Below are 25,574 nucleotides of genomic sequence, written 5' to 3' on the forward strand. Positions count from 1 at the left end.
TTTTCTACTCACCTGCAAAGACTTGTGACATTGTGTGATCTTGGGCATATTTTCGCCTGGCTCTCCCTAAAGCGGGCCTCAAACCAATTCTCCTTGTTCCACAATTGACTGCCTTTCTAACCTTATGTGAAAAGTGTTTTACTTGGCTGTTTTCATTACTCCTGCCTTTTTCCCTCCCTTTTTAACTAACTTGTTGGAGTGCCATCTAACGTTAAGCGCTCACCTCTGTTTGGAAATAAGTGGTGTTAACTTAGACTTGTCCAACAAATGACAAGGGATGTACATATAAGTAATAGTGACTGTGTTTTGACTTACTTACCTTTTTCTGTGCTAGTGTAATTTATGAGTGTGCCTTTAAAATAAATAAGTATATACTTTTACACCTAGCTCTGGTCAGTGTTTGCTTGTACTACTGTGCCTCTGTACCTATCCTGTATCCTCTATATACTGCCTAACTCTTCTTGAGGGAAGTCTGACTGCTCAGCCACAGCTACCACAGTGAATCTGTGTGGTACAGACTGCCACCAAGTGGGTTTACTGCCAACACCTGTAGTCTTAAATCTTTTGCAGTGGTCCCAGAGGGAACTGCACAGGTTTCTGCCTAACAGTAAAAAACAGCCATATTCAGCTAGAGACGACTCGAAGAAAATGAAATAGAAATAGCACAAGTTGCGAAAAAGGGCACCAGGAAGTGGGCGTATGGGGACACGTAGGCAGGCGCTTTAGAAAGAAAACTAATTAATAGCACTTGCTTTTTTACAGCTTAGAGGAACAAGTTACTTATCTTACCTGGTAACGTTCTTTCGATGGGATGTTCCTCTGACGTATTCCACATCTATGACAGTAATGACCACAGCTTTGCTGCTTGGGAAACATTTTCGGCGTAGGCGTCCTGCGTCGATACGCTGTCCCTTGAGGGCCTCCCTCGAGGATATATATATATATATAGATATATATATATATATATATATATATATATATATATATATATATATATATAATATAAAACGCACGGCGCCCGTTGCCTCAGTTGTAGTTTTTTCCCCAGAGCGTGTGGCACCAATCTCCTGCCAGTATGACTGCAGAAAGCGTTGCGGAACTGTAAACTGCAATCGTCCAAGTAATTCTGTAGAGGGGCAGCCTGGGAGGGTTTGATGTGGAATACGTCAGAGGAACATCCCATCGAAAGAACGTTACCAGGTAAGATAAGTAACTTGTTCTTCTAGGGGATTGTGTCCTCTGACGTATTCCACATCTATGACAGACTCCCAAAGCAGTACCACATATGGAGGTGGGAAAAGAATTTACAAATGTAGAATTTTAGAATGCCCAATCAAATTGCTGAATATAGGACTGCCTTACCAAAGGCCAATAATCCTGCCCATGGATGGAGTCCAGGGAATAGTGACTCACAAAGGTATGCCCATGTGGTTGCTTCGCAAATACTGCAAATCGTAATGTCCCTCTGTAGAGCCTTTGAAGAAGCCACACCCCTAGTAGAGTCAGCCCATAAGCCTACTGGAGGAGCCTTACCTGCCAAACGGTAACACTCAGATCGCCAAAATGATCCATCTGGACAAGGTCTGCTTGAAACTGACTGACCTAAGCGCCTTTCAGCATAACCAACAAAGAGCTGATCGTCCACTCTGACCCGGGACATCCGTGAGAGATAGAAACTCGAAGCTCTCCTAGGATCCAGCCTATGGAGCCTCTCCTCTTCCTTACCAGGGTGCAGAGGAGGATGAAATGCTGGAAGAATCACCGTCTGGCTTAAATGAAATTCCGACACAACCTTCGGAAGAAAAGAAGGACGAACCTTAAGGACAACTCTGTCCTTATGGAACACCGTGAAAGGTGGCTTGGCGGAAAGTGCCTGTAACTCACTCTGCGTGCGGAAGTAACCGCAACAAAAAATACAGTCTTAAATGACAACAGTCTCAGCGGGCAAGGATGTAAGGGCTCAAACGGAGCTCCCATTAGGAACTTTAAAACCAAATTCAAATTCCATCCCGGCACCTGGAAAGGCGACGGTGGAAACATTAGTTAGCCCTTTTAGAAACTGAGAAATCAAAGGGATCTTAAAATAAGAACATTCCTCAGACTTAAATATGGACCTGGTAATAATGGTACCTACTTGCAGGCCCTTGTGGGCTAAAGAAAGCAAAAAAAGACAAAAACCAAATGAATGAAACATTGGAAAGGATCCACATTCTGTACCCTGCACCAGTCGCAGAACTTCCTCCAACGGTAACAGTACAGGGATTTCGTTGCGGCCCTTCTGGCCGAAAGCAACACCTCCATCACGTCTTCGGGGAGGTCCCAATCCTTATACCTCAGCCTTTCAGATACCAAGCATGAAGGCTGAGAGACTTGACCTCTGGATGGAGAACTCGACCCCCCTCCCGTGAGAGCAGATCGTCTCGGTAGGGAAGACAGCATGGAGGGCAGATGGACATGTCTAGAAGGTCCGGGTACCACGCTCTCCTGGCCCATGCCGGAGCAATGAGGATCATCCGGGAACCGAACCGCCGTAACCTGCGCAACACTTGCGGAATGACGGGGACTGGTGGGAACACGTACAGCAGTGGGAAGGACCACTCCACTACGAGCGCGTCCCCTAAGGCTCCTCTTGGAGGAAATTCCCGCAAGCAGAATCTCTCTCACTTCCGGTTGACACTGGTGGCGAAGAGATCCACTTGTGGGGTTCCCCAAAGGGTGAAGCTCTCCAAAAGAACTTCCTGAGCCAGCTCCCACTTGTGAGACCGTGCTCTGCCTGCTCAGATCGTCCGCCGCCGCGTTTTTGTCTCCGGCCAGATGAACTGCCGAGATCGAAATCTCCTGCTGGATGATTCAGAACCAGAGCTGCATCGACTCCCTGCACAACGGGAGTGACCCTGCCCCACCCCTTTTTGTTGAGGTAGTGCATGGCCACTGTATTGTCCGTCATAATCAGCCCATTTTTCCCCCGCATAGACGGCAGAAAAGCCTTGAGGGCTAGCCTAACAGCCCGCAGCTCTAACAGATTGATGTGGAGTCTGGACTCCGACGGAGACCAACGGCCACTGGCTGTCAGTTCGTTGGCATGAGCTCCCAAACCCGTAAGGGATGTGTCCGTCATGATCGTCACCTCCGGACACGGTTGCCAAAACAGAGCACCCTTCATCAGATTGCCTTCGACGGCCCACCACAGAAGATCCTGTGCGACCGAGGGCGGAATCTGAACGTGATCCGACATCCTGCCGGAGAACTGCGACCACTGCATCTTGAGAGCCCACTGCAGAGATCTCATCCGCAGTCTGGCCTCTGGCACCAGGAAAATGCAGGATGCCATGAGGGCGAGCAACCTCAAGAACTCGAACGCCGGGAGACTCTGGGCACGTTGAAACTTGTCCACCATCTGCAGAATGTGATGAGCCCTTACCTGGGGATGCGAACACAGCTGCAGGGATGTGTCGAGCACTGCTCCGATGTACTTGAGCCGCTGGGTAGGTGTCAAATGGGACTTCTTTAAATTGAGGGACAAGCCCAGCTTGCGAAGGGAGTGACAGGTGACGGACAGATGATCCAGGGCTTGCTCGGGAGAACGCGCCCTGGTCAACCAATCGTCCAGGTAGGGGTAGACGTGAATCCCCCCTTTCCTGAGATACGCTGCCACCACCACCATCAGCTTGGTGAAGACCTTCGGGGCGGAGGTCAATCCGAACGGCAGGACCCGAAACTGAGAATGTGAGTCGCCAACCGCGAAGCTCAGGTACTTCATGTGCTTTGGATGAATCAGCACATGAAAGTAAGCATCCTTGAGGTCTAGAGACACCAACCAATCTTGCAACTGAAGGGCCTGGAGGACTTGAGAAAGAGTTACCTTCTTGAACTTTTCCTTCCTGAGGAGCTTGTTCATCCCACGCAAGTCCATGATGGGTCTCAATCCTCCGTCTTTTTTCGGGATCAAAAAATAAAAGGGAATAACATCCCTTGTTCCTCTCCACTACAGGCACCACTTCTATGGCGCCTTTCTCCAGCAGGGATAGGATTTCCTGCGCAAGGAGCGGATCCGGACGCTTCAAAGAGAGCTTGCCCGGTGGATTGTCGTGAGGCCTCTGCCGAAAGGGGAGACAGTAGCCGTGGGCTATGATCTCCAGAACCGCACACATCTGAAGTAATGGCACGCCATTCTCCAAGATGCTGCGCCAGTCTGCCCCAAACCGGCGAACCATGGGACATGGCCTCATGACTGAGCGGACGCGGCTGCGGCAGTGCCTGAAGGCAAAGAGGCAACTGCCCGAGCAGCTTTGGCCCCTCGAGTACCTTGCTTTCCACCTCTGGTACTCCTACGGTGGCCCCTTTGACTGGCAGCTCCTCTCGATCTACCAAAGGAAGAGTAGTACCGAAAGGAACCTCCCCTCCATTGCTGTCCTCTAGAACAAAAAGGCGGAGGTTGACGTACTGCAGCGCTCAAAGACTTTGCTGCAGCTTTGGAGGTCTGCAACCTCTCAAGGCTCTTGTCAGCCTTGCTGCCAAAAAGATGGACACCAAGGGCATGTTGAGAAGCCGGGATTGCACATCAGGAGCAAACCCCGACTTCCGCAACCACGCAAACCTGCGTATCACGGTGCTCGCAGCCATGGACCGGCTGACACAGTCTGCCATGTCCAGACCCGACTGAACGGATTCACACATGGCATCCTTGCCCTCTTGCACGAGGGCTAGAAAACCATCCCGTTCTTCCCCTTTGGGTATATGCTCAGCCGCCAAAGATGCACAATTCCACAGAGTGGAAGTGAATCTTGCCGAGGCACAAACAGAGTTGGCTGCCTTTAAAGCCATACCCCCAGAAGAAAATACCTTCTTCGCCCAACCATCAAAGCGCTTGTCGTCTCTATCAGGAGGGATGGTAGGGTACGCAGCCTGCTTCGCTGGGGCCGTAGCCGCCTGCACCACCAAATTCTCTGGAGTAGGGTGCCTTGACGAGTAGCAGGGGTCACCACTGGCTGGACAGTATCTTTTCGGAAGCAACTTATTCACTGCCGGGAGACTCTCCGGAGCAGTCCAAGTCGCCGCCACCCTTCTTTGCAAAGCCATATGAAATGGCAATCCCGGGTCAGTGGGTGGACCTTAGTCCAGGATATCCATCAGATCATCCTGAAGAAAATCAACAGATGGAGCAGGCCACCCTCGACATGAGACGAAGGATTCGGCATGCATACCAGGCTCAGGCCTGCCAAACTCAACTTTTGGGAGGTGTCAAGACCACTGGCGTCATGTAAGGACTGATGGAGGTCTTCCATTTGACTGTGACCAGACAACAGGTCATCAGGGAGATCAGGAGGCACCACCACCTCCTCATCAGACCCTTCTTCCACCTTCGAAATGTAATCCAAATGTTGGAATAAATCCATCCTGGGTGGAGGAACAGAGAAGGGCTCAAAAACAGGCCTCACAGACTTACTGAGAGCCTTCCTCAGAGTTTCGACAGCCCTCCGAGGCGCCTCTGGCAAATTCTCCTCAAAAGGTGTTGAGGGCGCCGATGGAATCGGCGTCGACCAAGGCGCCAAGGACTTCGACAACGGCTTTCAGGCCAGAGCCCTGAGAGCGTCCTTCGACGGCCTCGGCGCCAATGGCGTCCACAACTTCTTCGAAGCCGGAGCCTCGAGAGAGTCCCTCGACGGACACGGCGCCAACGGCGTCAATGCCTTCTTGGAAGGCCTCAAAGGCTCCGACGGTCTCGACGGCGTCGAGGACCGGGACCTGGAACAGCTATGGCGATCAACCTTGTCCGATCGGGACCTCGACAGCTCCCGAGGATCGCGCCGCCCGTCCGAGGGCGTGCGAGTGGTGGCTCTAGCTCGTTCCTTGCCGGCTTCTCTCGAAGGCGCGGACGGAACGGTGCCTTGCGATTCGAAAATCGCCATCATCTGCTGGCAGAATGCGTCCCCTTCGGCCGGCGACAAATACTTGGTGGGACAAGTCACCCGCCTTCTGGCGGAGTCCTCCGATGAGGACGGGGAAGGCGACCGGTGACGGCGCTTCCGAGAATGCCTAGAAGAGACAGACGAATGGCAGGAACCACTCCGAGACCCCCTGGACTTACGCCGACACGGAGAGTCGCCCCTCGAGTCATTGGTCGAAAGCCCAGCAGATTTCGACTTATGGGTTTTAGAAACCATACCTACCGATAATTTCTTCTTCCGCTCCCGCAAGGCCTTCGGTGTCAGGGACTGGCAGTCATCGCATTCATGGCTTTCGCCGAGGCACCAGAGGCAGACGTCGTGCAGGTCCGTGATGGACATTTTGGAACCGCAGTCCCGACACTTTTTAAAGCCCGACTTCGGGGTAGAAGACATTTTCGCAATGCAAAGTAGAAGAACAGAGCGCGCCGAGATTCCGAAGTGAACACGTTTGTGGAAAAAACGCAACTGAGGCTACCGGCGCTGTGCGTCCTATATATAACATTCGGTGACATCGACCCTCGACGGAGGCCCTCGAGGGACAGCGTATCGACATCATCTACGCAGGGCGACTACGCCGAAATTTATTCCGAAGCAGCACAGCTGTGGTCATTACTGTCATAGATGTGGAATACGTCGGAGGACACAATCCCCTCGAAATATAATTCGCAGAGTGCCTATCAGTATTCTGAATAAATAGGAAGAGTCATACTATATTATTTGGCCCAGGTGTTGAAGAGCAAGGGTCGGTTTTGTTCCTGAAGCCATCTGTGAGCTTAGGGTACTACTTCACCCCAGGTATTCTGCCAAGCAGAGGCGTTGCTAGGGGCGGGGGGATAAGGGGGTTATAGCCCCTCGTCTTTTGGTTGTAGCCCCGGATAGAATCTCTCGGGCTACAACCAAAAGGCTAGCTAGCCCTGAGTCCCTACAGCCCCAACATTAGCATACCCCCGGACCTTTTCCAGACCTAGCAACACCCCTGCCGCCAAGATGTACCGACTTCAGGGAACTTGGCTGTGCAGAATGCCACACACACAGTCACCTCTACCCCCCCACTCACCAATAGATTAATACAAGACAGACCGATGCCCGATGTAAGGGGCTAACGTTACGTGCACAGTAACCTAATGAGAGGGATGGAGTTAATATGGGAAAGGCAGGTAGGCAGTCAAACTTGGGGACATGCAAGGGATCGAGAGGGGGCAAGAGAGAACGAGAACAGGTACAATGAGAATTCAAGAGTATAAAAGAGAGAAAGAGGTAGCTTGGCAGGGGGACGACAACTGGAGAGAAATAACACTGTCAAGTGAAATTATGGTCTTTGAGATACTGACAGAGGGGTTGCTATTCAAACACGAGCAAGATAGATGCCTGGGTAAAGATGGATAACTAGATAGATGGAAAGCATGTAGCAAAACATAAGCAAGATTTAGATCAAGATATGTAGATGGATAGGGCATGCGGCCAATAATCGAGAGGTTTTTTGGCTGAGGATAGACAGATACAGATATGCAGACAGACCGGCAGTTCGGAAGAAAGAAGGCAGGGAAGATGTGTACTTCTAGATAGACAGAGCAAGACATGGACATATCGACATGTCGACAAAGATAGGGAGCCTTTGATATGTTGTTTAAAAAGCTATGTTGGAATTGGAAATGCTTTTAATTTGTTATTTATGTCATCTTATATTGGTTATTTGTATCCTGCCTGCTTACCACTGGCTGCAGCTTATTAGTGGTACCATTTTTGATAGCCCTTTAGATCACTAAGAAACGTGTACTTTTCTGGTCATTTAGGAAAAATCCTGCTGAAATGTGTGTCATTTGTTTTCAAAAATTTCTTATGGGGAGAACCCCCCCTGTGCCCCCCTGGTCAAGTTCAGGCTTGCTCGATGTACTCACTCGCTAAACTGGATAATTACATTAAATATGTCCCACCTCTTTTTTAAGCTGATGAGCCCCAACAAGGGCGAAACATGTTTGGGGATGCTTGTGGTCTCGTGCAGAGGGGATGTGGCCTAGCAGTTCGGGCTGGACTGCCCCTTTTGGGGTGGGGCCAAGCCTGATTTGCATATGGTCTTTCCCTTCTGTAATGGCTTGGCAGGCGAAGAACGGTGGTCTGGAGGGTTGCCCAGAGCGTTGCCAGTGGTTGAGATTAATTCTAAACCTTCCAGCCATCACCTCTTTGTTTTTGCTATGTCACCCCGAGTGGGACGGGTATGCCCAGACGTGGGTCCCGTGCCTGCTGGGCCTAGAGACCCAAGCTACTCCTCACTGATGAGCCCCAACAAGGGCGAAACATGTTTGGGGATGCTTGTGGTCTCGTGCAGAGGGGATGTGGCCTAGCAGTTCGGGCTGGACTGCCCCTTTTGGGGTGGGGCCAAGCCTGATTTGCATATGGTCTTTCCCTTCTGTAATGGCTTGGCAGGCGAAGAACGGTGGTCTGGAGGGTTGCCCAGAGCGTTGCCAGTGGTTGAGATTAATTCTAAACCTTCCAGCCATCACCTCTTTGTTTTTGCTATGTCACCCCGAGTGGGACGGGTATGCCCAGACGTGGGTCCCGTGCCTGCTGGGCCTAGAGACCCAAGCTACTCCTCACTGATGAGCCCCAACAAGGGCGAAACATGTTTGGGGATGCTTGTGGTCTCGTGCAGAGGGGATGTGGCCTAGCAGTTCGGGCTGGACTGCCCCTTTTGGGGTGGGGCCAAGCCTGATTTGCATATGGTCTTTCCCTTCTGTAATGGCTTGGCAGGCGAAGAACGGTGGTCTGGAGGGTTGCCCAGAGCGTTGCCAGTGGTTGAGATTAATTCTAAACCTTCCAGCCATCACCTCTTTGTTTTTGCTATGTCACCCCGAGTGGGACGGGTATGCCCAGACGTGGGTCCCGTGCCTGCTGGGCCTAGAGACCCAAGCTACTCCTCACTGATGAGCCCCAACAAGGGCGAAACATGTTTGGGGATGCTTGTGGTCTCGTGCAGAGGGGATGTGGCCTAGCAGTTCGGGCTGGACTGCCCCTTTTGGGGTGGGGCCAAGCCTGATTTGCATATGGTCTTTCCCTTCTGTAATGGCTTGGCAGGCAAAGAACGGTGGTCTGGAGGGTTGCCCAGAGCGTTGCCAGTGGTTGAGATTAATTCTAAACCTTCCAGCCATCACCTCTTTGTTTTTGCTATGTCACCCCGAGTGGGACGGGTATGCCCAGACGTGGGTCCCGTGCCTGCTGGGCCTAGAGACCCAAGCTACTCCTCACTGATGAGCCCCAACAAGGGCGAAACATGTTTGGGGATGCTTGTGGTCTCGTGCAGAGGGGATGTGGCCTAGCAGTTCGGGCTGGACTGCCCCTTTTGGGGTGGGGCCAAGCCTGATTTGCATATGGTCTTTCCCTTCTGTAATGGCTTGGCAGGCGAAGAACGGTGGTCTGGAGGGTTGCCCAGAGCGTTGCCAGTGGTTGAGATTAATTCTAAACCTTCCAGCCATCACCTCTTTGTTTTTGCTATGTCACCCCGAGTGGGACGGGTATGCCCAGACGTGGGTCCCGTGCCTGCTGGGCCTAGAGACCCAAGCTACTCCTCACTGATGAGCCCCAACAAGGGCGAAACATGTTTGGGGATGCTTGTGGTCTCGTGCAGAGGGGATGTGGCCTAGCAGTTCGGGCTGGACTGCCCCTTTTGGGGTGGGGCCAAGCCTGATTTGCATATGGTCTTTCCCTTCTGTAATGGCTTGGCAGGCAAAGAACGGTGGTCTGGAGGGTTGCCCAGAGCGTTGCCAGTGGTTGAGATTAATTCTAAACCTTCCAGCCATCACCTCTTTGTTTTTGCTATGTCACCCCGAGTGGGACGGGTATGCCCAGACGTGGGTCCCGTGCCTGCTGGGCCTAGAGACCCAAGCTACTCCTCACTGATGAGCCCCAACAAGGGCGAAACATGTTTGGGGATGCTTGTGGTCTCGTGCAGAGGGGATGTGGCCTAGCAGTTCGGGCTGGACTGCCCCTTTTGGGGTGGGGCCAAGCCTGATTTGCATATGGTCTTTCCCTTCTGTAATGGCTTGGCAGGCGAAGAACGGTGGTCTGGAGGGTTGCCCAGAGCGTTGCCAGTGGTTGAGATTAATTCTAAACCTTCCAGCCATCACCTCTTTGTTTTTGCTATGTCACCCCGAGTGGGACGGGTATGCCCAGACGTGGGTCCCGTGCCTGCTGGGCCTAGAGACCCAAGCTACTCCTCACTGATGAGCCCCAACAAGGGCGAAACATGTTTGGGGATGCTTGTGGTCTCGTGCAGAGGGGATGTGGCCTAGCAGTTCGGGCTGGACTGCCCCTTTTGGGGTGGGGCCAAGCCTGATTTGCATATGGTCTTTCCCTTCTGTAATGGCTTGGCAGGCGAAGAACGGTGGTCTGGAGGGTTGCCCAGAGCGTTGCCAGTGGTTGAGATTAATTCTAAACCTTCCAGCCATCACCTCTTTGTTTTTGCTACACCCCTGACAGTTTGTTAGCCCAACAACCAGCAGCAAGCGACTGTATGGCTAATGTGGCAAATAGGTAGCTCTCCAGTTGGTACTAAAATACAATTTCTCATTCCACAGCAAGTCCAAAGGCTTTTCTTTGTCTTATATAACCTCAAAGCATTACCTAGCACTATTGAATGAATGTTCACACGGAGTGGCAGTATAGCTACTGTGAAGAATCCTCAGATGTCACTCCTTTTTCCCTACGGGGAGCACCTTCCAGTAATATTCCAGAAAGAAAACGGTATGTTCACACTACATCCCAACCCTCCTCTTCCTGTATTTCTAAACACAGCACACTAATCCCTACTGCGACAAGGAAGATTAACGGAGCAATGCACAGTGCCTCGCCAAACCAACATGAGCTGTATAGACTTGGAACAAGTACTGGGACAAAGGAATCGTCGAAGCATGTAGAGTACTCCTGAGAACCATCTTGAGAGCTCTAGTTGTTGCCAGCTGCTCTTTGGTCCAAGAGGGGTAGAAATAGAAGAGAGAACCCAGGAGGTATTGTCAAGCCCTCCCTGGAGGAACAAGGAGGAACAAGAAGCAGGGAAGTTAGGATTAAGGAGGTGGGGCTGTACACCAGAGGCTCTGTCAGTTAAAGGGCGAATCATTGCACGCCAGCAAAGTGCTAAGGATGGGTGTACGGGTGGGGGATGGTTTGTACAGGAGAAGCCCTCTCTAAAGGACGTAACTAGGATCCAACCCTGTCTAGAGGAACCAGAGGTCAACCCTACCCTACAGGAGCATAGAGGCAGATGGGAAGCTGAGAAGGGAGAAAGCTGCTGCCGAGCATGTCAAGTGACGAGCGACCGCTCAACAAGCAAACAAAACTCCTGGCCTCCCTGAAAGTCAGTATGTGTGTGTCGGTAAGATGGACAGTGCAGAGTGGCGGCAGTTTGGAGAAGGACGACAGGAAGCCCCATGGCAGACCACCGACGCCCAGAAGACCCGAGACCATCGCAAACCACGTGATGAGGTACGCAGGGGGACGCCAGAGCCCCTAGAGTGGTTGAAGCAGTAGAATGGCTGTTCCCCCTGGTGTCATGATCTGCCCAGGAACCCTGGGAAGAACTGTACTGCCAGAGGTTAGGGGGAGGGAGTCATTCCCCCTAGTATTGACAACTGTGAGAGACACGTTATATGAAGTCAAGAGAAGGAAAGGCATCCTCGTGGTGCTTGCGAAAGAGGAGGAAGAAGCGAGGGGGCTGGAAGACAGCCCCGCTGGAACAGAGAACATTTGTGTCGTAAGACACCAGGGGAAGGGAACCACCCTACCTGGTGTAACTCGAACTTTGAGAACTGTCAGGGGAATGGGTTGGGAGGGGCAGGGGAGGTAACACTCCTGAACTTTGGTTTTGAATCTTTTTGGGCACCTTATTTTTGGAACTTTGTTTTCTACAGAACACTGAAAACTACAAAGAAACCGCTTTTCACCTTATTCTTAATTGCAAGTGTTAAGTACGGAAATAGGCTGAGACACAGGACAGTGGGCACTTTGAGTTGGAAATCCTGACTAAGACAGCAGTGGTTTTGGTGAAAGGTAGGTGTTTCCCCAACCCGGTTTTACTTTCAATAAAAGTCTGTAACAATCAAAATGCCACCTCTGTCTCTTTTGTCTTCTGCACTCTTACACTACATGTTCGTGCAGTACTTCCAATTAAGTATGAACAGTATAGTATACAATATTAACGTTTTAAAGCGCGACGCAGTGCGTGCATTCAAATAATATAGTTATTTGACATCTAAACTTGTCATAGGCTCTAGCTCCGGATCTTTTACAAACCTAGCAACGTCTCTGCCTCTTGCAGCTCACCCTGTTAGACTACTCTCTTCTGCTTTCCGTCTCTAGCCTGCCTCGTTTCCAATGAACAGCAGACATGCCACATTGGCCACAGAAATGAAAACGGGGCTCCACGCAAAGTCCCACTTCCATTTGCATGTTGGAATTCCTATTTAAAAAATAAATCCAACATCAGATCTGTATGTTTACCTGCTGCTAATATCTGTAAGCTCTGACATTGTAGAAAAAAGGCTTTGCATTAACGGCAATGAGCCCTCACTTCACTCAGGCCTACAACGTTTCGGCTGGCTGTTATCACCAAAGCCTGCCCAACAATGCACGGTTTAAAGCTAGATTTATAACCGGCATGCACACTTAGACTTTCAAGCAGTTTGGTAGAACTGGTGGGAATACAGAGATTGTAATATCGGAGAACATAGGAGACTAATTATTGATGACGCACATGTGAATTATTAGATTTATTATAACAGTACGCAGTCAGACACCCAAACACTGTACTTTACCTTGACATCCAACTTTGCCAAGTGCTGCAACACCCAGATGCGGTGTGACCAGGCATTGTAGTTGCTCGGATATCTCCCTGCAGCTTCGCAGCACACATGCATTTCTTCCTGTACAATTCCTTGTAATCGCTCAGCGGATACTGGACCTGCACGCCCTTTATTCACTGAAGTGGTAGAGGTGCTGCCCTCATGTAATTGTTGTAACACCCAACGTCTTTTGGAGGACAATTGGAGCGGAAGACGTTGCAAAAGATCAGGGTGAGAAAAAGCAAAAACAGTTAATTAGTTTTGTGTCAAAATGTGAAGTACATAGTTATTGAATGCCCCCTGCCTCGTTATCCCCCACACCCTGGACAGAAGCATTTCAAGTAGAAGCAATAGTAGCTGAAAACGCTTCAGAGAAAAACAGGTCCCAAGTCTGCCATTTTCATTTATTCAGATGAAAGCACACATTATTTATGCTATTTGACAAAGAAAAAGTACCAAAATCTAAACAGGAAAAATGCTTATATAAATCAAGTTTCAAGGAAGTAACATATTTCCAAAAAGTGATTAGCCAATATAGTAGTTTTGTAGGATAAAATCAGCAAATTTGCATTACACATGTTCCAAATGTTCACGTCCAAACTCTGTTAATTTCTACCATTTCATCATATTATGCACTGAACAACCATAGACCCATACAAGCAGTGTAACAACAAAAATGTAAAAAAAATATGGCAACTTCCTAAACACTGTTCCTCACATGTCTTGCTGGTCCCAGATAAACCAGGACAAACTTGAATTTTTAAAGTAGTTGGTGGGCTCGCTCAAAATCTCCAGGTGATATGCAGGTCAGCTTGTGGGTCTCGAGAAACATTTTGTGCAGCCAAAATGTACATTCAGAATCATACATCAATAGGGGATGCTCCGATGGCGATGATTGATTTGCAATAAAAGAAAAAACACAAAGGATATTTAAAAATGTGGGATGGGCTGCAGCAAGGGGGCATAGAGGCTGTGGTAGAGCAGGACATTTCACGGGTAGGTTTAAAGAAAAGGGTAAAGCCGGCCTTTCCCTATTCTACAAGGCATCCCTACCTAACAAAACTAGCTAAGACAACAGTGAATGTCTATAAATGAAACCATCCACTGTCTGACTCTAACCTACCTGATCCTACCACTATTTCTAACTACTCAAATTTAGGAGGACTTCTCCCGAGGTGTATTGACTTATCTTTCAGCCACTTTTCAATAGATGTTAAAATAGTGATTACTTTTATCCTATCATACAGTTAATTTATTATTGTTTTGGACTCTGTCTTTCCGGTTTTCTTCTACAAGGGTTGACCCTTTGCCCCCCCTGGTAAGCTTGTCACAGAATTATCTTTTTGTTCTGGGCTATTTCCTGAACAGTTTAATCTTCGATTTCCTTTTGCTCTATCTTGATATGGTTTTACCAATTCCAGCTGGTTCTCGGGGTACCTGCTTATACCCAGTTCTTTTAATCCACTTAGGCCTTTTGTAGTATGAATTATTATGAGCTGGGCCATTTCAATAATATTTCCCTTTCCGTTCTCTCTGTACTGACTGTACAACACTTTCTTCTGGACTAGCAGTTTTTATGCGTTCTCTCTCGACTGGGCACAGTATGAGTATTCCAATAATGATTCTCAATCACTCAAGTTATGTTTTCCCTCGCTTGACTTTGACGAGAATGAGCATTCTTCTAATACTAGTTTTCATCCACTCCCCCGCGGACTAACGTCACCAGGGTTTTTGTTCGTTTAGGATCAGCCTCGTCTCGTCCTATCTGGCTTCTTGCTTAGTTTCACCAGCCTCTCTTCCCTACTTGCAGCTTGGCTGAAGCCAACAACAGAAATATCAAATCGCCATCCAAGATGATCATATCGGAACGGTTTCTGCGTTATTTGGACCCCTGGTCCACCATGGTCTTCCTTGGGTCACGCCCTGGTCCCTGCTTTTCTCTTTTTGCTTCGGGACGCCTTGCGTCCGGCTGCGGTTCCTCTGGCTTCTTGGTTACCGATAGTGACCCGCCTGTTAACTCTCGGTCTCTCGCACCTGCCGGACGCTGCACGTCTTGCCTCTGCTTTGAAGTCAGAGTTCCTCCCCTTTTGAAACTTGAAGGCTCCTCTTGCATTTCCCTAAGCTCCTCCCATTCTCAGATTGACATAGCCTTGGGGCTGCACAATGCGCAAAACATGGTTCCTTTTTACCCCTCTTGTGGATTCTCCTCTCCTCCAAACTTCCTCTTCTTCGTCCCAGTGGAATGGGAGATTAAAAAGGGGGTTTCCATTTCGTGATGGCAATAACACATTGACCTTTTCTTCACATAACTTCTCTTCATAAAGGTTCAAAGGTGTTATTTTGCAGTAGAGAATTCCTCCTGGGAACGTGAGTCCATGTCCACAAAGGGGGTGTCTCTCCCGGTGAGGTCCCACTTGCCTCTACCCCAGAGGAGGGTATGGCATTGCAGGCTCACCTCCCTAGCCCCAGAGGGGCGGGCTCCCTACTGGGAGAAGGGACGAATTTGTGTGATTCATCACAAGGTGGAGAAAAGGGAAGATTAAGAATTTAGATTGAATGGTGGTTTTATGTAATGTTTTGCAGTTCATGTTTTCAGACAATTTACAAAAGTATAAAAGATTTCATTATTTTCTTGGTACACATTGATTTCTGTTCAAAGTGCACATCTGGATCTACCTTTCTCTCGATCTTCGGCGTTGTCAGGTACTCGCTCTTCCCCGAGTGATGGCCTTAAATCATTTATTTATTTATTTTAGCATTTATAAGGCACTCTTAGCCCAGAGGCATCAAGGCGCAGCAATACTTAAGGTGATGATTACATTGTTGATACTTAAGATAGTGGTTACATGGTATTGCATCTTGCGTGTTACAGGTCCAGTAAGCAATAGGTACATCATGCAGGTTACATGCAAGTGCATTCATCAAGACATTTATAATTGGTTTGCAGGTAAAACAGTAATGAGATTTCTGTGCTAGTGTGGATCAATGTGTTTGATGATTACATCCTGGGGTATGATTATCTATAGCTAGTGTATCATTGTTGCGAGTCTAGGCTGAATAGTCTAGTTCAGACTTTTTCTGAACGACCACAGGGATGGGTCGTTTCTGAATTTAGGTGGTAGGGAATTCCATAGATTAGCTGCCACTACCGGGAAACTGGACCTTCCTGCTTTCACTCTTAAATCTTGGGGTGGTGATAAGGTTAGAATATAGTGAGCGAGTGCGTCTGTTGGAATGGGTTCTGGTAATTTGGTTGCTGAGACAGGTTGGAGCATTGTTGGTAAGGCATTTGTGGGTCAGCGTGAGAATTTTGAATTTGAATCTGTCATGGACAGGGAGCCAGTGTATAAGGCGTCTGGTGGATGTAAGGATTTTGTGGATTACCAGGTCAAAGGCAGCAGAGAGGTCTAATAGGAGAAGGATGCAGAGGTCTCCTCTGTCTTTGAATTGGTCCATCTGTATTTTTAGATCTGATAAGGTTGTCTGTGCCATGGCCGGGTCTGAACCCTGACTGTCTTAATCCTAGTAGTTTGTTAGCTTCCAAGACTTGATGGGTTTGCAGGTACGCTGCATGGTCCAGGATTTTTAGTAAAATCAGTACTGTGGTGATTGGTCGGAAATTTGTAGGGATGTCTGGGTCCAAGGTGGGTTTTTTTAAGCAGCGGTAGTACCCAGGCTTCCTTTAGGTCATCAGGTATAGAGCTGGCGGAGAATGAGCTGTTGATGATGGCCGTGATGACAAGGGCCAGTTTGTGTGCACATTCTTTTATTAGTGTGGCAGAGCAGACATATCCTTTGTATTTGGATGGTTTTAGTCCTTTGACGATGTTGATAACTATCAACAATAAATACATGCTTAAACGAAAATGTATTGGACATGGGTGGTTCTTGAGTCACGGATATAGGTTCACCGTTTGGGTCAAGGTTAAGTTTGGATTTTTTTATTTCTATTTTATTTTGCAGGAGGGTGATTTTGTCTGCTAGAGCTTTTTGAACATTAGTGCACCAAAGCTGATCTTTAATGGAGTGGTTGGGGGCTGGGGCGGGTGATTCGAGCTTGCAGAGGATGGCAAATAGTTCCCTGGGCCTTGATTGGGCATTCTGAATTCTCGTATTGTAGAGATTACTTATTGCTTCAATAATGGCTTTCTTGTAGTTATTATCCAACGTTTGGAAGGTGGCTTTGTAGATGTTGGTGATTTTCGCTAGTTGCATTCGGCAGACCTTTTTGGTAGCTCGCTGGCTCTGTAGTTCTGGGGTAAACCATGTGTTGGTGTGAGTTTTGGGTTTCGTTTTCTTAGATTACAGAGGTGCGACTATATCCATAGCTGTTAGCATGGTTTTATTTTAGAGTATGATGAGCGGTGAAGGGTAATCTTCCGGGTAGGTGGCAATGATTAATGGTGCTAGGAGGGGTAGCATGTTGTCCCGATTGATGTTTTTTAAGCTTCTAGATGGTGGCGTAGGTGTTGGTGAGGGCATTTTGGTGCATTTGAAAATTATGGTGTGGTCGGACCATGGTGAAGGGGTATTCGATATGAGGTCTGTGGCGCAATTAATATCGGCTATCCAATCTAAGATGTGGCCATTTTCGTGGGTGGGTGTGTTGATGCGATGGGAAAAGCCTTGGGCTTTCATGGAGTCTGCAAGGAGACCAGCGTAAATATCAGAAGGATCGTTTAAATCGAGGTTAAAGTCGCCTAATATGATGAATTTAGGTTGAGGTTTCATGTTGTGGGATAGGAGAGAGGTAATGTCATCATCAAAAGGTAGAGAGTGGACCTGGAGGTCTGTACACAATATGTACAGTACAGGTGCGGGTGAGTTCAACTTTTAATGTGATTACTTCGGCTGAGGTGATGGATGGTTCTCCTGTTATTCTAATGTTAAAGGTATTTTTAGCTATCAGAGCTACTCTGCCTCCTTTAGAGGTTGTTCTGTCCTTCCTATATAAATAGCAAGTAGGTCCAGGTCGTTGTCTTTGATAGGTCTGGTATGTCTAAAGCATGGGCTACGATAGATCTTGCATTGACAAGGGCACATTTTTAGGTATATGGCAGAGTCTATGTCCCCAGATTTTGTGGTGTGGTTGATATGGGTCGTAGGGTTATAAGCCTTGTTTATAGGTATGTTGGGCAATTGCAGTCGTGTCAGGGCAGAGTGGGTCAGCCTTGTGGGAGGGGATGTTCTGTTAGTTTGCATAGGCTGTGCCATGATTGGTGTATTTGTAATCTGATGTATAGGCGATGTTTGCCTAGTAGGTAATCTGGAGGTCAATATGTGGCCAGTCCTACTCCTGTGAGTATAGAGGAGTGCTGTCCACGAGGATAGTTTAGGTTTTCTTGTGTGTCCAGTTTTAGGTTGTGTGGAGTGGGCTTTGCTATGGTCAGAAGGATATGGTTTCTCATTGAAGTGAGTATGGTTGGTGGTCTGGGGGGGGTATGATGTGGATGCTGGGAATGGGATTATAGTGGGAAGGAATGGGTTGGGCAGGGGAGGGGATAGTGGTGTGCACAAAATAGCTTGGCGAGGACATTCTCAGCATTGGTAAAGGCTCCAAGTGCACAAGGCCGGTCCGTTGGGATAGATGAGGCCATGATTAATATGGATATGATGCTGATTGTGACCATGGATGGTATATGCAATTGGCGCTAGAAGCAGTATTTGCAGTGGTCAGGCAATGGGTGCAAAGTGCAATTGGCACTAGAAACATTCATGTTAGTTAAGTAGTGGATGCAGGAACAAGTATGCAATAGATAGTGATGCTGTGCCTTAGGAGGTCAGGCAATAGGTGCATTATGCGCAGCACTCGTGATGACCCGTGAAAAGCTGGGTTTAGTATTTTTGGCTTTGTACGGATGTAGCAGATTGAAGACCTGTTTAAGGTTGGGGTCCAGTGATCCGGATTAGGTTAAGGACAGTTAGGTTCATTTGTCCGGTCTAGGTATGGTGCTGCAGGGGCTAGTGATGAATCGGAGGGTGGCCGCAGTATTGATGATACGTGCAGGAAGTGTTGTAGTGCTAGGCTCTGTGAAATGGCATTTGGCGCAGTGGAGAATGGTGGCTGACACTGTTGGTGGAAGATAATGCGAGTGTGAGGATTGCTCTTGGCACTATGGTGGGAGACGCGTGTCGGGGTAGGTCTAGACGTGGTAGTGGTCATCAAGAACAGGAAAGGGAGCATGCCTTTGCAAGATGCTAGGGAACATGATGAATGAAGACTTACTGTATGCAGTGAGGTAGTATTGGTAGGTACCGCTAACCGCGTCCGCCGCGGACAGCCTCAGACAGCCAGGGGTCTTTTCCTGCAGGCCTTTCTGGACAGGGCCTGCTTCCCCCTACCGGCTTCAAGGATTGGCGGCAGTAAAAGGCTGTGGTAAGCCAATCGCGGCGCTCCGTGCTCAATCAGCAGTTCCAGGTTGTTTTGCCTCGGTGTGGTTGCTAGGGCATCAGACCAGCTGCCATTTTGGGATAGTCGGCAACAAAACTTGGCTCTGTAGGGCACTGGTGCCTACACGAGCTTTAGGCAACTTTCATGGCGAAGAGGGGTGCATAAGCACAGTGGGTGCCACAGGCAGTAAAGTCGATGAGGCACATATGAAGTGCAGCGAGTTATTTTCCTACAAGTCCATGCCACTGCCCAGTTGCATTAGAATTATACATTCTAGACAGGATGACATTATTTTTACTCTACCCACCCCAGACTGGAAGATTGTTCATTTCATGACAGCTGACAGAAACAAGACTTGTGGCTCCTTTTAGGTCATGTCCTTGCATGTGGACACAGAGCGCCCACGTATCCAGTCCCTCCATCTAATATTGAACATCTACAGGACTCCACAACAAGAAATTATTAGCAACTCAGGCCGCACATGGTTCAACTAAGTAGCCAACATGCAAATGTCTCCCAAATGTTAGGAAAGATTTCTCTTAACAGCAACTTCCCCTCAAACTTTTTTGCTTTAATTTTTAATCTGACCTTTTTGCAGTGCATTGAAGCCTTCAGGTCTGTTACACTGGCTTTTGCTCATCTGTCATGGGGAAAGTGACATGTCCTTCAGGCTGTCAGTACTGGGAAACATTGTTTCCCTTAGTCCTGTTACTTTGTTGCCACTTTTGGTAACGTGCTATCATTGTACAATGCATTTTACAATGCAGTACAATGGGGTACACTTTGTTTTGCCCCAGACTAACACTAAAGTATTTTTGGTTACTTTAGGTGTGCCTAATGGAAAAGCTGGTAGCAGCAGTTACTTTTAGCAATTTGTTTGTGCATTTTGTTTCAGCCTCACTGCGTTGTCTACCGTCTGTGGCTGGTGTCCAAACATGGCCGTGCCACAAGGGTTTTGGTTTGTCCCTTGGCCATCTTGTCACAAACCCTTCTCCCTGAACTGTGCCTTATATGGACTTCCAGTGCTGGAAGCTGAGGCTTTTCACAGGCTACTGCAGGGTCATGTGTGTTTGCTGCCAGGAAGTGGGATGAGACTGTCTGGTCCCAATCCACAAACTGGTTTCATTGAGTCGGAATGGTATGCATGAGCTGTGCCACCAGTGGTCCTGATTGGACCACTGCTGAGCTCTGTGTGGGCCAGATGTTTGATTGGCTAGTGGGAGTTTTGACTCTTACCTGCTTTTTGAATATGAAGAGGACCCGTGCACCCATTCTTCAGAGATACTGGAAGAAACCTGAAGGAGCCAAGTATACTGTCCAGCTGCAGGACGTGTAAGGATACTGTAGACCTGTTGGAAGAAGGCCTGGCAACCAACTTCTGCTGCTGTCCTGGAAGAGCCTTGTCTTATAGGTGCTCTCCAGAAGTACTGCGAAGGAGCTTCAACCCTTGCAGTTGAGGGAATATCCATTCTCGATGTCAGCTCGAACTCCTGCGTAGAAGAGCCCTCGGAGGTGCCCCTGGATCGCCCAGTGGCTGCCCAGCTCAGAATTCGGACTATTGTGTTGCAGACATCGCCATTCCGCGTTGACACCTGAAATTTGGGGATCGGCAGCTTGTGCCACAAGACTTCCCTCAAAAAATGTCGTTATTTCAGTAGCAAGGGCAGCCAAGATAGGGCGAAATCCGACCGTGTGTCCCCCTGCGTCGCAGTGCATCAGTGGCTGTTGACCAAAACAGCTTTTCTGCATCCAGTCCTGTGCTGAGAGGGGCCCTGCATAGAGGTCTTCTGCATTCTTCCTCCTGAAGACCTTGCACCAGCATTTGTCGGCAACTGGACAAGTGCTCGAACAAGTAACCCCTGGGATTCAAGAACCTTAGCTGAAGGCGGGAAAAGAGACCTTGGAACCTCTTCAGAAGACCTGCCAAATCCTAAGACGAATCAGAGTATTCAGTGGGAGGCAAGGGGGCCCTGGGTTGTAACAGTAATTACCTGAACCCCTAACTACCTTTTCAAAATTTCGTAGCTTTTAATAACAGTTTGGCTTTGCCACTGCTTGCTCGGGCAAGCATTCTCAATGTTGGGGGAAACTTATTAGCTAGGATAACATGTCTTCCATCCTTTGGAACTCTTCATTGGACCCCAGAAGCCCTCCACTAACTTTTTCAAGTCTCACAAAACTGTGTGGAACTTGTGAACCTTTGGGCACAAGGCCCATACATCTTAAGGATGGACTTTTAAAAGTTAGTGTTGCATACTAGTACTTACCTTCCTTTGCAGGGGCTTGTTATGTATTTTGCCCTACTCCAGTGATTGTATATATCTATCATGTATTTACTCTTGTGTGTGATATTACATGCTAGTACTCATTTTTCATAGTGTTATATGGCCATAAATAAGTATTTTTATAACTGTGTTCCTTTACTTAGCACTGCGTTTACTCATTGAGGACCCCTTATCAGGCACACCCCTCCTGAGACTTAGCCTTGACCAATCATCCAGCTACCTTGAACTGGTTTGGCTACAGCTCTCTGCGTTGTCCACATCACTAAACTAGGTTGGCCTTCTATACATCTGTCCACCAGGCCAGAGTGTAAAAATCAGTCCCAACACCAGACAAACCGAGGAATCCCTTCAGAATTCTATGCATTGTCCAACGCACATTCCCAGGCAAGGGTCCTGAACCCTTCACTAGGAAATACAACCATCAACAATCATAAAAGAGTCCTTTGCTCCAACAATGATGAATTTTGAATGGTGCCAAGCTTCAACCTGAAATGGCATGAAAGATCTTCCTTCTCTGTCATTATCCAAACTGTGCCCAAACACTCCACACAGTAAAAAATAAAAAGTGTTTCTTAAAACATACCTTGAGAAAACCACTATGAACATGTTTATTCAACCACCACCACCACCATCATCATCATCAGACCCACACCGAAACCTAATCAACTAACATCAGAACAGACTGTTATTGAAATCTCAACGTATTATACAGATACTCATGGGAATTGTCACCCAGTGTTAGGCACCCCTAAAATTGTATGAACATATTAGGATCCCACTCAACTCGCAGGCAAAGCACTTTCGGAGAACTGACTCATTTGGGTTGGACTTCACGCAACTGAAATGTAATCAAACAAATCCTTCAACAAATATTTAAAAGACCTCACTAATCTCCCTGGGTGGTGCCAATAACTTCATCATTGGAGTATGTTGCGGTCATAGACTGCCATAATTTCTCATGGGTGAACTCTTCCAGTATACCCATCAATTCTTTATACCAATAGTCATAATATACTAAACATAATTTCTATCATAGCCAATACACTCTTCCCTTGTACTCGTTCGTAATCTGTGGCTATCAAGAACATATTTTATTTAGCTTCTAAATTAATGAGTACAAATACAATTGTGGAAAAATTACTCAAGATGAAAAATAGATTTACCTAAAGATCTTCTAAAGAGGGACTGTAGGAATTGTTTAGGAATTACATGCCCTCCTTTCCTTTTCAAAGCTTCTCCATTTGGGATTCACGGTGGAAGATACAATAACAAATCTCTGCTGATCAACTAGTGTACCTACTATGATAGTTTTACAAGTAGTCTACAAATAAATGTAACTCTATTCTTTGTTTCTCATTGTGTCTTTATAGGTAAAAGTGTATAAAATGGGCCTCCTTAATATGTTGTACTGGCGCCTAAAAAATACCAAGGCAGACACCAATTAGTGCTTTCTGATTTTCTGCTCTACTCTTTATGGAACAAGAGTTTGGCACCATGTATTTTCGGCTTACCTTAAATAGTGTCTAACCTTAAGTTATGTTCATTTGCCTAGCACAGAGGAAAGATTTAGTGGCAAATTGAACACCAAGTTGATCGCCAAATTCCTGTAGCTTTGCACATTGGGAACAGGCAGGAACATTTTTGTTTTTGAAGAGCATGATTGCATTGCATGTTACAGTGTGCGATGACGTCACATTATTAATGAATTTGTGTTTTAAAAAAAAATTCTATTCAAGAATTTAAATTCATTAAAAAAATGCATTTATTTTCTCATTAGTGGAGATCACAACATGATATACTTTACCTTAATCCCGAAGGAAATAAAAACGATAGGTCACCTGATCTTCAGAAAACTACTGAAAACCCACTGAGACTAGTAAAAAAATGGGCATCTCCCACTATTATCACCTCAGATCCAAGACAACCAAGTGACAGTATGGACACTGTAACCAACAATAAAACTACCACTCTGTACTAACCATAAACCACCCCGGCTCCTCCCGCCTCTCCAGCACACCTCCCACATACCGCACACGCTCTAATGGGTCAGCCCTACTACACACATCTGCCAAAAGAACAACCTGGGCACAATAACACCAGTGCGCTTAATCCAAGCACACTCAGAAAGACGACACGCACAGCCTCTATCCTATACCTCTTCCCCACATACCCCCATCCCCGTTATTCCCCCAAACATATTCTGACCAGTATTCCCCTTTCTGCCATTGTTGGCATGTCACAAAATAGCCACTTCCTATACTACCATTACCACCTCCTTTCTGCACCCATAGGAATCAAACAGGTCAAACCATCAAGATTAAAGTCAACACAAAGTGCGGTTGGTGGGGAACCTTCAATAAGTCTACAAGTCCCCGGGGGATCTCTCTACCTTAGAATCTTCTGGTTAGAAGATAACTTTAGAACTTGCCAAGAGTATATATCTCAAAAGAGCAAAGTGTGAGTTGACAAATAGAACCACTGAAGGTATTCAGGTACGGGCATGCATATCCTCAAGGTTGGGTATTTCTCTTCAAGACCCATCTGCAATAAAATAACTTAAAATTGTGTGGTTACAAATTGTTAAATACCATTGTAAACTGAAGATCAGAATGGATAGTGGCAGTTGGACAGAAAGCTAACGTGGATAGATGGCATCCGCACCAAACTAATTGAAGTAAATGTTCCTGGGGTAGAGTGCAGGGGTGGGTGGGCCAAATGGCTTCTGCAAATAGCTTGCCTCAAGTTACACGCCCCTTAAGTTGACCTACCATCTATTTTCGATTTGAGGTTCAGCACCTGACCGGACAGGTTGTCTAGTCGTCACTGCTCCAACGCTGGCTCAGCTCGCTCGTCCCCACCAGGTTTAGGAAGACCATTCCCTCTTCCAGTGTAGCTACCGTTCCAATCCGATCAAGATGCCTGAATTAGAAGTCAAGGGGGAACATCCACTGAAATATCTTCTCCCGTGCCTTTAACAGTTCAATTCCCCCTGCTTTCGCTTCCCTTCTACGAGCCAGTGTCGCTGGGTCAATGTGATAGAATAACTGCACAGTTCAGTCCAGAGTTAAATTGTATGCTTGTTTCCAGCTGTTGTGAGAATTCTTCCTTTGATCAGAAAACTATTTTGACCCCCAAAAACAAATCACTCTAGGGACATTGTTAACCATTCTCCCTGGTCCCTGTTTGCATCATTTTGATCGCATAAGCAGTGTCTAGCAGCTACCCTGGCATTTAAGAGAAGAGTTGTGCGAGACAGATTGTGAGAGAATGCAATCTGGTGAGTGCGCGATAGCCTGAACCTTATTATTAAAAAAATGAATTCTATTTTTAAAAGAAAGGTCTGCTAAACAGACCCCCGCCCCCCCCCCAACACCATTTCACAATGCTCCATGCCAACATCATAGTGTAGGCAAGTGCGCTTACTATGATCATCTCCAGATATCTCAAGCAAATGCCCTCAACATCCTCAACACCATCCATGTAGTGAAGGGTAGGGTTAAAGGTCACAGGGTAATCCCGATAGCTACTGGAAAACAAGGTTCCAACAGGCACAGCCTTAGCAGCCTGGTGACACATTAAGCTGTAATGTCTGATTATGACACGGCAGCTGCTAGGATCAAACAATTATATACCCACAGAATTTGGATGTCACTTTAGTGTCAGCTTGGTGAGCAGTGCTTCAGCCAGGACATGGCTGATATGCATTAGCTGTCTGACCTGGTTGTATCCAGAACAGCGATGTGGGACAATGGTCAGGACTCTGCTCTTTTGATCTCCCTGAGGAAGGCCAACGCCTTTGTTCCATGGCACAGGAATGCTCCCTGGGAACTAGTGCTTAAAACGCAATCTTGACAAAGCCAATCCCACACCATGGTGCAGATCACTGGAGTTCTTTTGAAGTAGGCACAAATGGGATGGGTAGCCAGAGGAGACTCATGTCCCAAAAGGGGTTGCACCATCTTGGTTTCTGCTATGGCTCCCTACACTTCCTGCCCTTCTTACTTTCTGTAGGCAAATCACTCTGGGTATGTCAGAAGGCAAAGGACACTTGCTACAACATGGATTAGACAGGCTTCCTTTGGGCCAATCCGCTGTAGCAGTTTGACTTTATAAAGGAGGA

General features: G+C 47.6%; 1 protein-coding gene across 2 annotated transcripts in view; it reads right to left on the bottom strand.

Annotated features, from left to right (window-relative positions):
• Positions 1 to 25,574, bottom strand: part of PTAR1 (protein prenyltransferase alpha subunit repeat containing 1) — a 523,154-nt gene that overhangs the window by 168,951 nt on the left and 328,629 nt on the right. For both annotated transcript variants that reach the window (XM_069625789.1, XM_069625790.1), the window contains exon 5: positions 12,752 to 12,965. In XM_069625789.1, the coding sequence (XP_069481890.1) occupies positions 12,752 to 12,965 (214 nt within the window). The remainder of the gene's footprint in view (positions 1 to 12,751; positions 12,966 to 25,574) is intronic.

Source organism: Ambystoma mexicanum, chromosome 6p, assembly GCF_040938575.1.
Source record: "Ambystoma mexicanum isolate Mex_15411 chromosome 6p, UKY_AmexF1_1, whole genome shotgun sequence".
NCBI lineage: Eukaryota > Metazoa > Chordata > Amphibia > Caudata > Ambystomatidae > Ambystoma > Ambystoma mexicanum.